At 49.0% G+C, this 21,211-nt stretch overlaps 1 protein-coding gene and 1 long non-coding RNA gene across 2 annotated transcripts; one reads left to right on the top strand and one right to left on the bottom strand.

The window, feature by feature from the left end:
* The first annotated feature begins 1,932 nt into the window (after positions 1–1,932).
* LOC8040446 lies at positions 1,933–8,323 on the top strand. The gene is made up of 5 exons (XR_006078144.1): positions 1,933–2,021; positions 2,297–2,369; positions 4,987–5,114; positions 7,274–7,348; positions 7,772–8,323. It is a non-coding gene; the product is annotated as an uncharacterized LOC8040446 (long non-coding RNA).
* A 9,148-nt stretch (positions 8,324–17,471) lies between these two features.
* On the bottom strand, positions 17,472–21,210 carry LOC8040453. The gene is made up of 7 exons (XM_029976534.2): positions 21,034–21,210; positions 20,646–20,823; positions 19,870–19,967; positions 19,430–19,501; positions 19,277–19,343; positions 17,750–17,809; positions 17,472–17,628 (listed from the first exon to the last, which is right to left on the bottom strand). The coding sequence occupies exons 1-7, from the start codon at positions 21,196–21,198 to the stop codon at positions 17,528–17,530; spliced, it is 741 nt and encodes a 246-aa protein (XP_029832394.2). The 5' UTR covers positions 21,199–21,210; the 3' UTR covers positions 17,472–17,527.
* Between the last annotated feature and the right edge of the window lies 1 nt (position 21,211).

Below are 21,211 nucleotides of genomic sequence, written 5' to 3'. Positions count from 1 at the left end.
GCAAATATAGTAAGAACCATAACTAGAATAACATCGTTCATGAAATTGATACCAATAAATTTCGCGACATTTGTAATTCCCATTTGTAAAATGTGATCAGTGTTTTTTTTTTTTTTTTGTGCATTGAATCTCGTACTTATTCTCCCCCCCCCCCCCCCCCCCCCCGCCCCCCTCTCCCTCGTGTAATGTATCCCGATTGGGATGCCTTTGAGGAAACAAAATCTGATCCGATCTGATTTGTGCTTCGCAGTCGTGCGTGCAGCACTGCGCCATGGAGCTGGAGCGTGCCCGGTGCGGCTGTGTCCGACCCCTGCACGAGTTCGCCGGGGCGGTGGGATGGAAGAACTGCCCCATCCAGGAATCCGGTTCCCGTTCATTTACCTTGTTATAAGAAACGCCACAAGTGGGACTGATGACCGAAATGACTCTCATTACGAACTGTTACATGGGCATTGTTATCGCAGGATTTTTGACGACGGTTCCAGGATTATTTTACCATAATTACTAATGACAGCCATCCTGGGACAGTCATCAGAAATCCGAGGACTGCAGTCCCGGGGGCACCAACCCCAGGCTGGATTTCGTAGGATGACAGTCCCAGGATGATAGTCCCAGGATGAGAGCACCACGCAGAATAAGAATTCACGAGGTGACACTCTAATCGTAGCATGGGTCAGGATGACAATTGTAGACTATTACACAGCTCTCAGCAGTAAACATACTTGGTGAGGGCAAACCTTTACTATCGAGTACTCATTACCAGTTGGCGATGAGCGCAGTGAATAACCCGATATCGGTAAAGTTGCCTGGTCCCGTACGGCGTACGCTTATCATTCAACGCGTACGTCGGAGCTTTGGCAAGCGCCTAGAGGCATATGCTTGCAAGCGCCGCGGTGACATCGTATAGAAAGTTTCGCGCTGCTGTAACACAACTGCCATCGGTAGCTCCTTGATCCGTGTTGTCCGCAGACGCTTGCTTTCATCTGCTCAACGACAGCGGGGTCTATGAGAGCTGCAATGACAAGTGTGGACTTCCGTGCGAGTAAGAAGCTTTTTATTAATTTTTTTTTTTACAGTATGCCTGTCGCTCGAAATATTTGTGCACAATTTCTTGACGAATTTATGTGAATTAATACGCATAAATCTTGACATCTACGCTCTAAAAAAAGCCTGTGAGTCTGCTTTCCCGCACAACACTCGGAGAGCCAATCACTGCAACTTACGGAGGCAGCTCAGCGAATGACAATTCCGAAACATATGTTTAGACCAAAAAACGCAGTCTGGGTTGTGACATTAAGCAATGCAAAACGTCACGCTTGCATTGCTTAATGTCACAACTCAGACTGGGTTTTTTTTTGTCTAAACTTATGTTTCGGCAATGTCATTCGCTGAGCTTCCTCCGTAAGTATCGGTGATTGGCTCTCCGAATGTTGTGCGGGAAAGCAGACTCACTGGTTTTTTTTAGAGTGTAGACATATTGACATTCCGTCAATATTGTGAACTACAACATCTATACCACGAAACAGAATGTGAAGAAAGCGCACTTAGGCTTGTGCTTTGTCTGGCTTCAATTTTATACGGTCTTGGATTTTCACACATAGATAAAAGTTCACCAATTTGCATGTGCCTTCTAGGCTTTTTTCTTTCTTTTTTTTTCCTGTCTTTGTTGCAGGCATTGTATCATTGAAGAAATGCGTCCTTAAATTGCGCATTCTTGAATGCGTGCAACGCACTCAAGAGAAATTTAATTTGAAATAATATAAATGCATGATCATGCAAAACTCGGTGGGGAATTCGTCCTACAACAACTAGGCGCTAAGCGAACCTCGGTTGCTATAGCGACATCTCGCCGCAATGATATGAGGTCGTAACGCACTCGGACACGCTCAGATGCAAGTGTCTGGACCAGACGACACGGTTCGAAACTGTGACATGGGTGAATCAACGCTTGCAATTCGCAGAGAGGTCGTATATGACGTCAGGGTGACTGGGGTCAGCGATCTTCAAGGACCCAACGAAAGGTAAGGACTTTAATATCACGAATCGTATAACTCAGTGCTTCCCAAACTCTGCAGCCGGTAGCAGAGTTTGGGAGTCTTCAACTTATCAAAAACAAACTATCGCTAGTGCGATGACGCGGCCTCTCTGGGGCGTGTGCGTGTCTTAATTGCCTTTGCAGGCGACCATTACTCAAAGACATTCCGTCTCCCCTTTTGTAACAGCACTCAACAACAACGACCGGATCTAGACCATGTGTATACCTTCATTGTACAGAGCACCTCCGAATTTGTTGCAGGAACCGGTTCGGAATCCTTGTCAAGTTCGCCTCGGATGTCCAGCAATTCATCCACTACGAGCCCGTGTTCACGGTTAGGCCTAGTTTCGCCCGTTTCTTTCTTACTGTGCGTATATATTTGATCTTGTTAGCAGTAGGCGTCATCTCTCGGTCTCGGATCGAATTTCTGGTTTGTCCGACGGCCGCAAAGCTTTCCTGCTTCGTGACAGTCTACGAAAAGTGTTAGCGCGAGCTGGTACCCTGGCTGTCTCCTGCCCCGCGATGCGCTCGAAAGTCAGTTCAACCAATGAGGAGGGCGGAATCCGTTCAATTTAGTCAGTCTAACCAATGAGAAGGGTGGACGCGGTATCATGCTCCGATGGTCATCCGGTCTCATTGGCATAACGGCAGGCGTCCACACCTTTTGCCGCTGATACCACTTATATAGTTCACGGTACCGATCATCACCCTCTTCATTGGCTGAACTGACTAGAGGGCGACCAATGACGATGTTTGAGTGCATGGCGGATGCATGCAAGAACGCCTGAGATACGAGAAGGCCCCGCTAAGTCTGTATCTTGACAAGGGCGTGGGTACAGCCACTGACAGACATGCAGGGCGTGACTCGTGTTTACGTTTTAGAACGATAGGGGCTGTTACGGGCTCTTGCCACCACTGGAAGTGGCGTCTGTTTTGTTAACGTTGTAGTAGATGTAGCTGTAGTCGTTGTTGATATTGTGACTGGCGATGTAGGGCGTCCGTCGTCCATGTTGCCGAATTCTTGAAAAAGGTCGCCTGTCGCCCGCTGAAATCAAACCCGGGTCCGCTGCGTGTGAAGCGGGGAGTTACCACTGAGCCACGCCACAAATTTTTTTTTTTCTTCTTCTTTATTGCCATATTTTGACAGTTCACAAAAAACCAGAACCAAAAATACATCTCACTTAGCTCTGAAATTAGGGTTTCTGTAGTACCCAATGCTCACTGCACGCGCAAGACCGTTCCATTAGGGTCATAGCAGAGAGGGTAAAAAGAGAAAAAAAAATGCCCTCCCCCTCTCACCCGCACGTCGTCTGCTCCGCCGAGTGGGCTGTACCTAGCATCCGGCTGGCGTACAAACTCTGTTTAAAATCGCGTCATTTTGGAAATTTCAAGCGCAGATGCGCAGATTTTGATATGCCAGTTATCGTGTAATACTATGCTAGATAAAAAGACTAACAGGGTCCAAATGTGCTGTTACCTGCGTGCAAAAAAAAAAAAAAAAAACAGGGAAAATTGTGTCAGATTGGCCGGTCTCTCCGACGAAAAGGAAATCCGGTTGCTCTACCTTTTTTACTATACAAAGTTCGTACTGGTGTAGGCCCTTAGCGACCATGAGTGGAAGTCTGAAATAATAAATAAAAACGTGCTCTCCTGCCGCAATACACGCAGCAGTTGAGGGTAGTACTGCCGGCTGACTCAACTGCTATTTAAGTAATGGAAAAAAAGATATGCTAGTTGATTATTTACCAAAATAGAACAACAAAGAGCTCTAGGCTGATTTTGAAGTAGCCATGACTATTCTAAGAACGCGAACCACTTCACAACGGCAGCCACGAGCGAGAGTTCGATGTTCCGTACAGCCCGCCGATACAGCCCAAAGATGGAGAATGGCAACCTCCCGTCTTGTCGTCTGCTAGCGGCAAGGAGGACAGAAGGGTAGGAGAGGGCATGACGTCGGTCGCGTAGCCTCCGCAAGCCATGCTCCCTTGACGCCTCACGTCTTTCTCATTTTTCTCCTTACTCTCCTCACTTACCATGCCAACGTGACCACATCACGTGACCGTAGCTAGCCTTCGTCTTGCTATGGGGTACTAGAATACAGCACAGTCTAGCCTTCGATCTGATAAAACCTATTGGACGGAGCGCGCGCAAGCCTGTAAGGAGTCCTTCTAAAAGCAACCATCCATCTCACACGTGACATGTCATGCGCACCAATCGCCAGAGAGATCTGCGGTCACGCTGGGCACAAAATCGTTTAAACTTTTTATGACTAGGCTTCACCAATATTGCAACGTGCCCCCTCCTAGTACTTCTAACCTCCTTGGCTAGCGGAGTCGGGCGCGTGCCCTCTCTCTCGTTTTACCTCGCCGAACCCGTTGGATTTCCCGGATGTAAGGAGAGGGCGCTGCTGTCGAACAAAATGGTGCCGCCCAGAGAGCGCTAAATGGAATGGTCTTACACACTGTTTACAAACAGGCCCGCGTTTGCCCACTCCCAGTGTGGGCACCGCGCGAGCGCAGAAACCAGATTCGCGTGAGGTGAAGCTTTTGCGCATGCGCCGTGGCGACAACAGCGCCACCGCAGAGGCGCGACGTCAGAGCCGCGTGTTGGTCTATAACAAAATGCCGCCGTAGACTCGTAGCACTGTCAGTGCCAAGAGCTCGTGCCGGGAGACGCGCCTCCACGCGTCTTCCGGCACGGAACAAAAAAACATTCAGATGGTCTCTCCCTACATGAGCCATGCGTCGTCGTCGTTCATGGCGGCGAATGCACTAGTGACTGCGGTTTGTTTGACACATAGCGTTAGTCCCCGAGGTGGCCGCTAGGGAGCGCCACTCCTCGATCTCCTCCCCGATAAGAAAGGGGTCAGATAGCGGTTACAGCTTTTCGAGACGTGTACGCAAAGATGATGTCGGATAGCTTTGTCCAGCGAAGGATGTCATGATGCGCAGTCGGTGGAGGTATTGGGCTACCTGAGCGGTTACCTGGGCATCTGGCTGGGTCTCTGCTTCGCCACCGTCTCGCTCGAGGCTCAGTCCAGGCTCACGGATCTCTGCTCCCGAGGTCAACCTTCTGCTTGGTACGGTACCGGGTTATACTCATTTTCTAAAGCACGCGTCGTCAAGTGAACCGCGAATTCATTCAACACCACTCGGCGCTCGCGTTAAATCTCTTTTCAATGAACCCGTTTCATAATATGCCGAAGCCAGGCGGAAAGAAACTGCGTTAAGGCGGACTGAATGCGAAAACACACACACACACACACACACACACACACACACACACACACACACACACACACACACACACACACACACACACAAACAAACAAACACACACGCACACGCGCACGCACACACACACACACACACACATATATATACGTGTGTGTGTATATATATATAAAATAATACACTGGATTGAGTTCTTTCTTGAGTGAAATACCTCGATCTAATTTAACTTTATTGTAGTCCTATTGGCATACTTGTCGTTTAGTATACTTTGTATCACGACGATCCGAGGCGCTATTAAAAAGTCGCAGTCATTTATACACCGGGACAAGTTTCTGTTGCAGTGCAGTCAAAGGTCCGGCAGCGCGAGTACTCGCTGAGCAACTTGAGCGCCGATTACAATTGTGCACGCGCACTCGCCCTCTCATCGGAAGTGCCGCAGAAAGCTGTCCCGATTGCATTGAAAAGGGTCCATCACTTTCATGAAAACCCACTCCTGCGCACTGCACTTGTCATACCCAATTCACCCGCATCCAGGCATTTCGACTTTCTTTTACTTCCGAATGCATCACCTGATCCTGCTCCGGTTTACTACTACCAGCTAATCTCCCCCTTTTTGTCTCCTAAAACAGCCAAAAAGTTGCGCTTCGAATGACACTTCAGTTTACGATACACGTGGAATTGTAGCGGGAGAACAAACACCCGAAAGCGGGCTTCACCTTTAAAAGACTACTACTGCGGCGAAGCCATGTTTCGGTAACGCTTGCCCGGCGGCGGGCCAGGTTGCGGAAGAGGGGTAAATTCGCCAGTAGAGTATTACTGTCAACCGGAGGTAATTAAAGCCGATTACGTTGCGGCGATTCCACGAATTCAGGCCTCTGTAACGTCTTCCAACAATCATGTTGCAAAAGCGTGCATCATCTCGAGATCAGCGAATAAAAGGGCTTGAAATACGAGAATGATAATAGATGTCGTATTTAAATAACTCGGTCCTAAAAACGACGCTAATTACTTCATAGTAGAATACGAAGCTATCCCAAAACTCCCAAATATATATAAAATGAAAATCAAAGATTAGATAGATATTGATCACCTACTAAATTGTTACGGGTCCTACTACTACTAAATACTAAAAAACACCAAACTAAAAAAAAAAAAAAAGAATTAAGTGTGGCACACGTATGTTACAACCGCCCTCCCCCCCAAAAAGAGCGCAATATATACGTTGCGAGACATTTTGAGTTAAAAGGCATTCAAGAAATTTTTATATTTTGAGACGTCGAACCCGAAATAGAAGCATATTTCTAAATATGTCTTGACTAAAAATTAATTATATTTCTCAACGTAAATATTGCGTTAAACATTTTTTTCTTTTTTTTTTTTTTGGGGGGGGGGGCATTTTATCTTGTGATGCACATCTTCAACCTACATCACATAAAAATGTATTTGGGAAATCAACCTCTCTTTAAACATACTCAATAATAATAATAAAAAAAATAATAGTAATATTCTTTTTTTTTAATGTCGGGGCTGTATTACCAGTTTTTTTGCTCCGCGTATCGCGCGCCTGATCGCTGAATCACGTGGAACTTTCTCGGTACGTGATTGGTTCGGACGACTTGTTCCGACTTTATCTTGGGATATTTAACAACAGAGGCTCTTGGATCTCGGGGCATCGGATCTGAGGGGTGCGTGAAGCGAAAACTTGCGCTGAAGAACGCAGGGGTCGTGGATTCGATCCCCGCCCCTGCCCATTTTCATCTGGTTGAGCATCGTACCGGTGTGCAATCGTGTGTCACTACTGTGCGAAGCACGTTAAAGACTTCAGGTCTGAAGTGGTATTGAACTAGGTAAATTTTTTATCTACAGTAGAGACACCAGACACCCACTGGTGCTGATTAACTTCCCGCCGTCTAGACACAACACAATTTTCTTAGACTTGAAAACAAAGGAGGCCAGCAGACTCTTTTTGACAATGATCATAACGACGCCTTTTTCGTTTCTGCAGGAGTAGGGACATGTTGCGACGGTGGATGCACTTCAAGGCCGAAGTTTTGCGCCGCGAAGGACTTATCCGCCGCAGGTGAGGGAGTTCAAAGTGTGCACGAGCAATGAATGCAAAGATTGTCAGTTTCTTTCCTTAATGTATTATTACACTTGCGCGAATTCATCACATTGAGAGCTTCGCGAAATTGTGGTTCACCCAGAACGACCCCAGAAACCTATCGGAAGCTTCGACATAAGCGTTTCATAATTTAAACGGGTGCTGTATTAAATTTCAATTCGCCGCTCAAAACGACCCCCCCCCCCCCCCCCCCCCCCCCATCGCGTGAAGTTATTCATACGAACTACGACAACTGACGTGCGTCCTTTAGATAAACTAGGGTGAGCTAGCTCGTTTGGATTATGCTGGCTTTCCGTTTTTCTTTTTTTTTTTTTGTTCGAGCGACCGTCACGTAGATCAGCTTCACAGCTCGCCTAATCACCTTTTATCTTCCACTTTCAGACGCTGGGCCGCAGCGGTGTTGCCTTTTCCGAACTGAATGGGGCATCTGATAACAACCCTGCGCTCCAAGCACCCTGAACACCATCTTTAGCCAATAGCATTTCGTTGTCTCACTGAGAGCTTCTGCATAGTCCTATTCACAAAAGTAACGAAGAAAACTTTTTTTAAACGATTTTAAACACGTTTTTGGGAAGTGAAACAACATATAGTTTATTTATTTTCCCAGTAAATTTAGCAGGAAAATTCACGTCACGGTTTTAAGTCGCTGTGTCACATGATCCCAATTTCTCCGCTAAATTGAGCGGAAAAATCGACGTCAGGCGACATGATCACCTGACGTGACATTAGGGGGTCAATTCGTGGCGACACGTGGTACCCCGATGTCACGTGACGTCGCTTTCCCCGATAAATTTAGCGAGGACATTTCTGAAATGATAAGGGGTTGTTCCGAACAACCTGTTCTGAATGGCGTTTATGTGAATGGCAATAGTGCCATTCACACTTACCCGATGACGTCTTCAACTTCGTGACACGCATTGACTTTTCCGTCGTCTAATGAAAGAAAAGACGATTTTATCTGTCTTTTCCCGTTTTTAGAGATATGTTTTTTTTTTTTACTTCATGCTTCGAAGGCGGTAGAGCCTGCAGTGTTTTCAGATTGTTGATAAGACATTCGAGTCAAAATTAGCATTGTCTGCGCATTTTGCGACAAGAATTTACGATGCAGTCAACAATGCACCATATTAAATAGGAAGGCTAAATCATGGTGTTTTCTATTCCCTCCAAATAATGTTCATTCAACCTTTTGCGAAAACGTACAGCGCCTTACAACGGGCACCGAAAGGTATTCTTGGTAGGTAAGCGAGCGAGAGCAGGCCAACATCCGCCGTTGTTCATTCAACCTTTTGCGAAACGTACAGCGCCCTACAACGAGCACCGAAAGGTATTCTTGGTAGGTAAGCGAGCCAGAGCAGGCCAACATCCGGCGTTGTTCATTCAACCTTTTGCGAAACGTACAGCGCCCTACAACGGGCACCGAAAGGTATTCTTGGTAGGTAAGCGAGCGAGAGCAGGCCAACATCCGCCGTTGTTCATTCAACCTTTTGCGAAACGTACAGCGCCCTACAACGAGCACCGAAAGGTATTCTTGGTAGGTAAGCGAGCCAGAGCAGGCCAACATCCGGCGTTGTTCATTCAACCTTTTGCGAAACGTACAGCGCCCTACAACGGGCACCGAAAGGTATTCTTGGTAGGTAAGCGAGCCAGAGCAGGCCAACATCCGCCGTTGTTCATTCAACCTTTTGCGAAACGTACAGCGCCCTACAACGGGCACCGAAAGGTATTCTTGGTAGGTAAGCGAGCCAGAGCAGGCCAACATCCGCCGTTGTTCATTCAACCTTTTGCGAAACGTACAGCGCCCTACAACGGGCACCGAAAGGTATTCTTGGTAGGTAAGCGAGCCAGAGCAGGCCAACATCCGCCGTTGTTCATTCAACCTTTTGCGAAACGTACAGCGCCCTACAACGGGCACCGAAAGGTATTCTTGGTAGGTAAGCGAGCCAGAGCAGGCCAACATCCGCCGTTGTTCATTCAACCTTTTGCGAAACGTACAGCGCCCTACAACGGGCACCGAAAGGTATTCTTGGTAGGTAAGCGAGCCAGAGCAGGCCAACATCCGCCGTTGTTCATTCAACCTTTTGCGAAACGTACAGCGCCCTACAACGGGCACCGAAAGGTATTCTTGGTAGGTAAGCGAGCCAGAGCAGGCCAACATCCGCCGTTGTTCATTCAACCTTTTGCGAAACGTACAGCGCCCTACAACGGGCACCGAAAGGTATTCTTGATAGGTAAGCGAGCGAGAGCAGGCCAACATCCGCCGTTGTTCATTCAACCTTTTGCGAAACGTACAGCGCCCTACAACGGGCACCGAAAGGTATTCTTGGTAGGTAAGCGAGCCAGAGCAGGCCAACATCCGCCGTTGTTCATTCAACCTTTTGCGAAACGTACAGCGCCCTACAACGGGCACCGAAAGGTATTCTTGGTAGGTAAGCGAGCCAGAGCAGGCCAACATCCGCCGTTGTTCATTCAACCTTTTGCGAAACGTACAGCGCCCTACAACGGGCACCGAAAGGTATTCTTGGTAGGTAAGCGAGCCAGAGCAGGCCAACATCCGCCGTTGTTCATTCAACCTTTTGCGAAACGTACAGCGCCCTACAACGGGCACCGAAAGGTATTCTTGGTAGGTAAGCGAGCCAGAGCAGGCCAACATCCGCCGTTGTTCATTCAACCTTTTGCGAAACGTACAGCGCCCTACAACGGGCACCGAAAGGTATTCTTGGTAGGTAAGCGAGCCAGAGCAGGCCAACATCCGGCGTTGTTCATTCAACCTTTTGCGAAACGTACAGCGCCCTACAACGGGCACCGAAAGGTATTCTTGGTAGGTAAGCGAGCGAGAGCAGGCCAACATCCGCCGTTGTTCATTCAACCTTTTGCGAAACGTACAGCGCCCTACAACGAGCACCGAAAGGTATTCTTGGTAGGTAAGCGAGCGAGAGCAGGCCAACATCCGCCGTTGTTCATTCAACCTTTTGCGAAACGTACAGCGCCCTACAACGAGCACCGAAAGGTATTCTTGGTAGGTAAGCGAGCGAGAGCAGGCCAACATCCGCCGTTGTTCATTCAACCTTTTGCGAAACGTACAGCGCCCTACAACGAGCACCGAAAGGTATTCTTGGTAGGTAAGCGAGCCAGAGCAGGCCAACATCCGGCGTTGTTCATTCAACCTTTTGCGAAACGTACAGCGCCCTACAACGAGCACCGAAAGGTATTCTTGGTAGGTAAGCGAGCCAGAGCAGGCCAACATCCGCCGTTGTTCATTCAACCTTTTGCGAAACGTACAGCGCCCTACAACGAGCACCGAAAGGTATTCTTGGTAGGTAAGCGAGCGAGAGCAGGCCAACATCCGCCGTTGTTCATTCAACCTTTTGCGAAACGTACAGCGCCCTACAACGAGCACCGAAAGGTATTCTTGGTAGGTAAGCGAGCCAGAGCAGGCCAACATCCGGCGTTGTTCATTCAACCTTTTGCGAAACGTACAGCGCCCTACAACGGGCACCGAAAGGTATTCTTGGTAGGTAAGCTAGCGAGAGCAGGCCAACATCCGCCGTTGTTCATTCAACCTTTTGCGAAACGTACAGCGCCCTACAACGAGCACCGAAAGGTATTCTTGGTAGGTAAGCGAGCGAGAGCAGGCCAACATCCGCCGTTGTTCATTCAACCTTTTGCGAAACGTACAGCGCCCTACAACGAGCACCGAAAGGTATTCTTGGTAGGTAAGCGAGCGAGAGCAGGCCAACATCCGCCGTTGTTCATTCAACCTTTTGCGAAACGTACAGCGCCCTACAACGAGCACCGAAAGGTATTCTTGGTAGGTAAGCGAGCGAGAGCAGGCCAACATCCGCCGTTGTTCATTCAACCTTTTGCGAAACGTACAGCGCCCTACAACGAGCACCGAAAGGTATTCTTGGTAGGTAAGCGAGCCAGAGCAGGCCAACATCCGCCGTTGTTCATTCAACCTTTTGCGAAACGTACAGCGCCCTACAACGAGCACCGAAAGGTATTCTTGGTAGGTAAGCGAGCGAGAGCAGGCCAACATCCGCCGTTGTTCATTCAACCTTTTGCGAAACGTACAGCGCCCTACAACGAGCACCGAAAGGTATTCTTGGTAGGTAAGCGAGCGAGAGCAGGCCAACATCCGCCGTTGTTCATTCAACCTTTTGCGAAACGTACAGCGCCCTACAACGAGCACCGAAAGGTATTCTTGGTAGGTAAGCGAGCCAGAGCAGGCCAACATCCGGCGTTGTTCATTCAACCTTTTGCGAAACGTACAGCGCCCTACAACGGGCACCGAAAGGTATTCTTGGTAGGTAAGCGAGCGAGAGCAGGCCAACATCCGGCGTTGTTCATTCAACCTTTTGCGAAACGTACAGCGCCCTACAACGAGCACCGAAAGGTATTCTTGGTAGGTAAGCGAGCGAGAGCAGGCCAACATCCGCCGTTGTTCATTCAACCTTTTGCGAAACGTACAGCGCCCTACAACGAGCACCGAAAGGTATTCTTGGTAGGTAAGCGAGCGAGAGCAGGCCAACATCCGCCGTTGTTCATTCAACCTTTTGCGAAACGTACAGCGCCCTACAACGAGCACCGAAAGGTATTCTTGGTAGGTAAGCGAGCCAGAGCAGGCCAACATCCGCCGTTGTTCATTCAACCTTTTGCGAAACGTACAGCGCCCTACAACGGGCACCGAAAGGTATTCTTGGTAGGTAAGCGAGCCAGAGCAGGCCAACATCCGCCGTTGTTCATTCAACCTTTTGCGAAACGTACAGCGCCCTACAACGGGCACCGAAAGGTATTCTTGGTAGGTAAGCGAGCCAGAGCAGGCCAACATCCGCCGTTGTTCATTCAACCTTTTGCGAAACGTACAGCGCCCTACAACGGGCACCGAAAGGTATTCTTGGTAGGTAAGCGAGCCAGAGCAGGCCAACATCCGCCGTTGTTCATTCAACCTTTTGCGAAACGTACAGCGCCCTACAACGGGCACCGAAAGGTATTCTTGGTAGGTAAGCGAGCCAGAGCAGGCCAACATCCGCCGTTGTTCATTCAACCTTTTGCGAAACGTACAGCGCCCTACAACGGGCACCGAAAGGTATTCTTGGTAGGTAAGCGAGCCAGAGCAGGCCAACATCCGGCGTTGTTCATTCAACCTTTTGCGAAACGTACAGCGCCCTACAACGGGCACCGAAAGGTATTCTTGGTAGGTAAGCGAGCGAGAGCAGGCCAACATCCGCCGTTGTTCATTCAACCTTTTGCGAAACGTACAGCGCCCTACAACGAGCACCGAAAGGTATTCTTGGTAGGTAAGCGAGCGAGAGCAGGCCAACATCCGCCGTTGTTCATTCAACCTTTTGCGAAACGTACAGCGCCCTACAACGAGCACCGAAAGGTATTCTTGGTAGGTAAGCGAGCGAGAGCAGGCCAACATCCGCCGTTGTTCATTCAACCTTTTGCGAAACGTACAGCGCCCTACAACGAGCACCGAAAGGTATTCTTGGTAGGTAAGCGAGCCAGAGCAGGCCAACATCCGGCGTTGTTCATTCAACCTTTTGCGAAACGTACAGCGCCCTACAACGGGCACCGAAAGGTATTCTTGGTAGGTAAGCGAGCGAGAGCAGGCCAACATCCGCCGTTGTTCATTCAACCTTTTGCGAAACGTACAGCGCCCTACAACGAGCACCGAAAGGTATTCTTGGTAGGTAAGCGAGCGAGAGCAGGCCAACATCCGCCGTTGTTCATTCAACCTTTTGCGAAACGTACAGCGCCCTACAACGGACACCGAAAGGTATTCTTGGTAGGTAAGCGAGCGAGAGCAGGCCAACATCCGCCGTTGTTCATTCAACCTTTTGCGAAACGTACAGCGCCCTACAACGAGCACCGAAAGGTATTCTTGGTAGGTAAGCGAGCCAGAGCAGGCCAACATCCGGCGTTGTTCATTCAACCTTTTGCGAAACGTACAGCGCCCTACAACGGGCACCGAAAGGTATTCTTGGTAGGTAAGCGAGCGAGAGCAGGCCAACATCCGCCGTTGTTCATTCAACCTTTTGCGAAACGTACAGCGCCCTACAACGGGCACCGAAAGGTATTCTTGGTAGGTAAGCGAGCGAGAGCAGGCCAACATCCACCGTTGTTCATTCAACCTTTTGCGAAAACGTACAGCGCCTTACAACGGGCACCGAAAGGTATTCTTGGTAGGTAAGCGAGCCAGAGCAGGCCAACATCCGCCGTTGTTCATTCAACCTTTTGCGAAACGTACAGCGCCCTACAACGGGCACCGAAAGGTATTCTTGGTAGGTAAGCGAGCGAGAGCAGGCCAACATCCGCCGTTGTTCATTCAACCTTTTGCGAAACGTACAGCGCCCTACAACGAGCACCGAAAGGTATTCTTGGTAGGTAAGCGAGCCAGAGCAGGCCAACATCCGGCGTTGTTCATTCAACCTTTTGCGAAACGTACAGCGCCCTACAACGGGCACCGAAAGGTATTCTTGGTAGGTAAGCGAGCGAGAGCAGGCCAACATCCGCCGTTGTTCATTCAACCTTTTGCGAAACGTACAGCGCCCTACAACGAGCACCGAAAGGTATTCTTGGTAGGTAAGCGAGCCAGAGCAGGCCAACATCCGGCGTTGTTCATTCAACCTTTTGCGAAACGTACAGCGCCCTACAACGGGCACCGAAAGGTATTCTTGGTAGGTAAGCGAGCGAGAGCAGGCCAACATCCGCCGTTGTTCATTCAACCTTTTGCGAAACGTACAGCGCCCTACAACGGGCACCGAAAGGTATTCTTGGTAGGTAAGCGAGCGAGAGCAGGCCAACATCCGCCGTTGTTCATTCAACCTTTTGCGAAAACGTACAGCGCCTTACAACGGGCACCGAAAGGTATTCTTGGTAGGTAAGCGAGCGAGAGCAGGCCAACATCCGCCGTTGTTCATTCAACCTTTTGCGAAACGTATACAGCGCCCTACAACGGGCACCGAAACGTATTCTTGGTAGGTAAGCGAGCGAGAGCAGGCCAACATCCGCCGTTGTTCATTCAACCTTTTGCGAAACGTACAGCGCCGTACAACGGGCACCGAAAGGTATTCTTGGTAGGTAAGCGAGCGAGAGCAGGCCAACATCCGCCGTTGTTCATTCAACCTTTTGCGAAACGTACAGCGCCCTACAACGGGCACCGAAACATATTCTTGGTAGGTAAGCGAGCGAGAGCAGGCCAACATCCGCTGTTGTTCATTCAACCTTTTGCGAAACGTACAGCGCCCTACAACGGGCACCGAAAGGTATTCTTGGTAGGTAAGCGAGCGAGAGCAGGCCAACATCCGCCGTTGTTCATTCAACCTTTTGCGAAACGTACAGCGCCCTACAACGAGCACCGAAAGGTATTCTTGGTAGGTAAGCGAGCCAGAGCAGGCCAACATCCGGCGTTGTTCATTCAACCTTTTGCGAAACGTACAGCGCCCTACAACGGGCACCGAAAGGTATTCTTGGTAGGTAAGCGAGCGAGAGCAGGCCAACATCCGCCGTTGTTCATTCAACCTTTTGCGAAACGTACAGCGCCCTACAACGGGCACCGAAAGGTATTCTTGGTAGGTAAGCGAGCGAGAGCAGGCCAACATCCGCCGTTGTTCATTCAACCTTTTGCGAAAACGTACAGCGCCTTACAACGGGCACCGAAAGGTATTCTTGGTAGGTAAGCGAGCGAGAGCAGGCCAACATCCGCCGTTGTTCATTCAACCTTTTGCGAAACGTATACAGCGCCCTACAACGGGCACCGAAACGTATTCTTGGTAGGTAAGCGAGCGAGAGCAGGCCAACATCCGCCGTTGTTCATTCAACTTTTTGCGAAACGTACAGCGCCGTACAACGGGCACCGAAAGGTATTCTTGGTAGGTAAGCGAGCGAGAGCAGGCCAACATCCGCCGTTGTTCATTCAACCTTTTGCGAAACGTACAGCGCCCTACAACGGGCACCGAAACGTATTCTTGGTAGGTAAGCGAGCGAGAGCAGGCCAACATCCGCTGTTGTTCATTCAACCTTTTGCGAAACGTACAGCGCCCTACAACGGGCACCGAAAGGTATTCTTGGTAGGTAAGCGAGCGAGAGCAGGCCAACATCCGCCGTTGTTCATTCAACCTTTTGCGAAACGTACAGCGCCGTACAACGGGCACCGAAAGGTATTCTTGGTAGGTAAGCGAGCGAGAGCAGGCCAACATCCGCCGTTGTTCATTCAACCTTTTGCGAAACGTACAGCGCCCTACAACGGGCACCGAAACGTATTCTTGGTAGGTAAGCGAGCGAGAGCAGGCCAACATCCGCTGTTGTTCATTCAACCTTTTGCGAAACGTACAGCGCCCTACAACGGGCACCGAAAGGTATTCTTGGTAGGTAAGCGAGCGAGAGCAGGCCAACATCTGCCGTTGTTCATTCAACCTTTTGCGAAACGTACAGCGCCCTACAACGGGCACCGAAACATATTCTTGGTAGGTAAGCGAGCGAGAACAGGCCAACATCTGCTGAAACACCTGCAACAAAATATTTTACTAAATAGATTTCGAAAATAAGATGGCCTTGGCGCAGACAGGTTTCGCGTAGTTCGAGCAGCAAAAGGCGCCGGAGTCTCGGGTTTCCCATGGGAGCGGTGGCTGGTGACATCTATCGTAGTGGACCTCTCTAGCGCCAGTCCAGGCATTCGTCTCAGCTACATTGGCGAATCCGGTACCCGCAATGTCCGGCGGTTTAAACCAATCCGCAAAACGTCTCCCGATAAAATCCGGGAGAGAGCGACATCAACGGCGACGTTTTCCGGGTCCCGCATTCCGCGTGAAAGTTCAATATATTCATCTCAGCCGCACCCGGACGAGGCCGGAGAACGGCGGATTTTCACAGTAGCCTCCTTGCAAAGTTTGTGAGGGAGCGGGGAGGGGTGCGCTTGTCGCTTCTCTTAAACCCCACAAAAGGACGAAGGAAGCAGCTGCTTTTGTTGTCTTCTCCTCCTTGAAGCTACGCAAAAATCCCACAAAGGCTGCAATTTCTTCCTCTCCCGCCCGTGGAAACTAATGTGCGTTTTCCCCTTTCCCGCTTGTCGCCGGCGTGCTGGCTGTCTCTCTAGCTGGTCCACGATTCCGCACACATTCCGGGCGACGTTTTGCGGGCTGGTCTGGACTTCTGGACCGCCCCCGGATTGACTGCGGTAACCCTCTCCCTCGTAGCTGGAACGTGATGCACATGCGTTCCTTCGGATGCGAGACGCATTCACCGTTGGGGGAGGATTGGACGCTATAGGCACGATGCTTAGTGCAAGTAAGCGGAGTGAAATGCATTCCCCCAGTGAAGTATTTGATGCCACTGCGCTGCCCCCCCATCTTTCCAGTGTCACGTGGTAGACGCTGCGGGAGCAAGGAGTCTGCAGGAAATTCCCCTAATTCGTTGGGTGCCTCGCACGCGCCCTTCCTGGGATTTTTGCACATGTATGCAAAAAAACGGTGCTATACTAAAAGGGTCTAGCATTTTTTAACACTTAGCGACGATACTCCCCATAGCGATTTTACCCAGACACTTTCATTCTAGTCAGGGGAGCCTGCATAATCTTTTAAAGGTCACATCATTCATGCATTTCTATTTAGTAGAGAAAATTTAAATATTAATGAGCACTGCCTGCATCCCAATTTGGTCGCTCTCAAAAAAAAAAAAAAAGTAACAAGAAACCTAGAGTATCTTAAATATAGACTACTTGTCAAGCTTTAAATGCACATCACTCTTCCTTAGCCTAATAAACACACATTTTGAACGAAGTGAAGAGAGCCAATTTTGACACACAGTGCTATCAGCGATTCTGCTACCACTAGAAATACGCACATAAATGTTTGGCAGGTACTATGCGGTTTCCATGACAGCAAAGATGACAAACTTACATGAGTGCAATGGAAGGGCCACAAGCTTCAATTCCCTTGCTGCAGTGCGGATTGCATTTATGCATCATTGTCCCATTACAAAGGCCACAGGGATGAAAATACTCTCTTCTAATTTCGAAGTGAAAGAGAAAAATAATTAAAAGCAGAGCTCCTAGCAACCCACATCATGAAAACACTAACTGTTTACAAGGACAAAGATCTTTTTTTATTTGTGCTAACTACAGAACAGCTTCCTGATTTACTGTGATTCGGGCTTGGCTTCATTCTTCACTCTTCTCAGCTGAGGGTAGTAATCTTCATAGTTGTAGTGGCGGAAGGGTACTTGGTACTTGAGCAAGCCTGAAAAGCATCGAGGCACTCATGAAATAAAAATAAAAAAAAGAACGAGAAGGCTAAGCTAGTACAGAGTCGGTTTGCTCTTATTTATTGTTAACGCGGTACACACAGGAGGATCACTCACCCAAGTCTTTAGCTTTCAAAATTTCCAGGTCAAGTTCGAACTGCTTCTTCCGGCACACGCCTGTGACGGGCAAAGAGAGAATAATAATTTTTGTGCCGTACATAAAGTACAAGAAAAGTGAATTTGTGCGGACACTCAAAAGGCACTATTTCATGTCTCTAACTAATACCCATCGTCTGGGAAAAAAAAAAGGCAATAAAAAGAGACATGCTTTGCAGATAGAGTTAGACCACCTTTTACCTTTGCATATATACAGTTATAGTAATAGCATGGTGCCCGGAACCTGTCTCCGACTGGTGCGTTTACAGCAGTTGTCTCAAACTCATTAAGTGTGGGGGCCAAATAGCCCACACCGGAAAGGTCGCGAGCCAATGCAAGACGGAGGAGGGGGGGGGGGGGGGGGGGAGCATACAGTTTTATAGAGACGATACCTCGCTCTCTATGCTTTCGTAAAATCACAGTTTTGCCAGTGAGGTCTTTCACTCTCATGTGTTTTATGACTACTCTGGGCCCTGCCGTGATGTGATAACTATAATTAAAATGACACAGCCCCATCAATGTGCTGCCATTTTTAATAGAACAAGGGAAGAAGTACACTGTCGTTCCGAGCTCTAAACATATTCCTAAAAAAAACAAAAAAACAACCGGTTATTTTGGCAGTTCTTGCTTTCCTTACAATTTTTATTACAACACTCTGAGCTTCTTTTAATTGTGACATTTTTTCAAGGCGAGGATCCCGAGCTCGTAGCTTTATTTTTGGCTGTTGCTCCGGCTGACCGAAAGTTCGCGCAGCCGAGATGCACCCTTCAACAAATAGCTCGCGCTTGCGGCCTGGTAGCAGAACAGTTGTACATTACAAAAAAGCTGGGAAGCAAGAAATAAAGCGAAACATGGGGCAAGTAAACACCGGTAAGTATAAACTATGTGAATGCGTTAAAAGAGCAGAGCTACTTTTCATACGAAAATGAATCGGCGAGAAGAGATCACGAAGCCGCATGCTTTTTCTAGCGCTCGAGACATGGGAACCGCGACTCGTAGCCGGTTGCCTGCGGGCCGCGTCCCAGCGAATCACGGGCCACATGCGGCCCGCAGGCCGCGTGTTTGAGACCCCTGGTTTACAGCGTCCTAAAAAGTGGCCCCTAGATATCCGCCCGATGACGTCACAGGAGTGACACGTCCACTGCCGGCATGCCGGTGGTGTCGCAGCGGCGGTGGTGGATGAGGCAGATGCCTGTCCTGCTGCGGGTCGCTCTTCAGCTTGGCAGTCCATGGAAACTCCTGCAGCCTGAAGCTGGGACGCCATGACGATAGCAACACTCGCATTTGTTCCTACTTTTTGCCAGGACATCTAGCACCAATTGCCGGGATCGCGACATTCGACAGCACGACACTCCCGGTCCCGTGACGACGTCACTCGTTGCCATTTCGGGACACCTTTGTTTTACAAATGGGACAGGATGCAGAACACACCGGTCGAAGACTAGTTCTGGGCACCTCTCAGAGGAGATATTTTTCTGCTAAACAGACCTGTTTTGATTGGCTTCATGACTTCTCCCGTGTACGGAGAAATGAACTGCTGGAGCAGCTTGACGTTCTGCAACGAAAAAACACAATTGTCCGGACGCTTGGCCCGAGTGTAGAAACCGTCCTAACGACGGATGAGAATGTCGAAACACTCACTGTATGGTGCACCACCAGGTATTCGTCCCTGCATATTGGACATGGGTTCCCCGTAAAGATTTGTCCAGCTCTCTGCAGAAAAAAGTTCCCCGGAAAGCGTGGAGGTGAAGCCAGATATATCAAAGATCAAAAATGGTTTTAGACACTTTTCGCGGTTTTCGATCGCAATAAATTGGAGCGAGTGTCCGATGCTAGGATGACAACAGCAGTAACGACTTGTCACAGCTATTGCCCTTTTTACCAGAATCTCGTGCAGCCTTATTTTAAACTATGCTTTCTCACAAACTTTCTCGTGTGTCATGCAACAAAGCTGTAATTACGATTGAGAGCAGTGAAACACCAGATGGCACAAGTTACTGTCAAAATCAACGAAAGTCAGGGCCACTGTCGGCATGTTCATCAATCTGGGGAGATGCCACACTTGCTGCAGCAGAACTTACGATGCAAGTCTCCCGTGTCCTTGGAGGAGGAAACTGACCCTTGAAGTTTCGGCGATAATTTGTCCAGACAGGGTCATTGCCATACGTGTCCTTGTAAGCTGGTGATTGGGATCGGACAAAAAAACCATATTTGTAGATGGTAATTGAGGAAGTCCAGGATTTCACAAACTACTCGCTACAATTTAAATGCACAAAGCAATGAGAAAGAAAAAGCAGCAGAGCTTGGTATCCCTTGTTCAAAGTATACCCATGGGATTGATTGCATCTGGTTTACTTCATTTGAGATATAGTAACCAATGCTTAGAATCGTGGCAGCCACGGTCAGATTGTAGACACTTCGGCCGAGCGTGCTGTCTTCATCGACAGGGGTAGACAGTGGAGACAATGCGTACAAGTTCGTCAATGTGGAATATTTTCTGAGGCATGAGAACTTGCTGGGGCATTTGGTGTATGCCTAGGTAAATAAACATGAAATGTTACGTTGTGACCTTTTGTGCTCCAACAAACTATTTACTTGCAAGAGTCTCGGGGATGATCCGAATAATAGATAAATGCCTTATAGCAGCGGTGGGGATTAGACCCAGGATCCCTGGGTTCTGCAGCGCATGCTTTCGCTCTTTGTTACCCCAGTTACGGTGTGCCAATGGGCTTGTCCACCGATCCCCTCTATCCCGCAGTGGCAAAACAGAGGCTGCCGAGGAAAGCTCCACCTCTCAACAATCTCGTCCTTTTCTTCTTTGCTAGGGAAATATGTTGCAAGCCCTGCACGGACTAACCTTTGCTCTCCAGATAGAGGATGCTCGTTTCCGGCGGATGCAGAGTGACCTTCTTGTGCTTCAAAAGCTCGGATGTTTCCTCCACCTCTGCGTCACCGTTGGCGGCCTCGCTGTCTGCCGTCGCCTCCGGTTCCACTTTGCAGCAGTTCGCTGTGGACGTCGACACATACCTGTTTGTCTAAAGGGTGTGGGAAAAAAAATAACGGCGTTAGTTTTAAAACTAAACTCCCGCAAAAAAGCGTTGTCACTCAGTAAGGTAATGGTCTAAGATTTAGAGTAAAAATCAAGTGAGAATGGGAAAACCAAGCGTCTCGGCAGCGTTACTGGATTCAGCTTCACAAAGCATGCTCCTAAATCGGGCGCGACTGCAGCCCGACCGCTCACTCACCGGTATAACGTTGAGCTGAGCAGTAAATCTGTAAGAGTATGCAGTAAAGGTTCTTTCGTCCGACTTGCACGTATTTTGTGCATTTTCTAGCACGACATTTCTAAAAATTGAACAGAAAGGCCCGATACGCCGCGAAAACCTTGCGAACCACATGAGCGCCGCCATTTTAAAACAGTAT

Source organism: Ixodes scapularis, unplaced genomic scaffold, assembly GCF_016920785.2.
Source record: "Ixodes scapularis isolate PalLabHiFi unplaced genomic scaffold, ASM1692078v2 PGA_scaffold3__209_contigs__length_174095766, whole genome shotgun sequence".
NCBI classification, from domain to species: domain Eukaryota; kingdom Metazoa; phylum Arthropoda; class Arachnida; order Ixodida; family Ixodidae; genus Ixodes; species Ixodes scapularis.
This window is presented reverse-complemented; position numbering and strand designations above follow the sequence as displayed.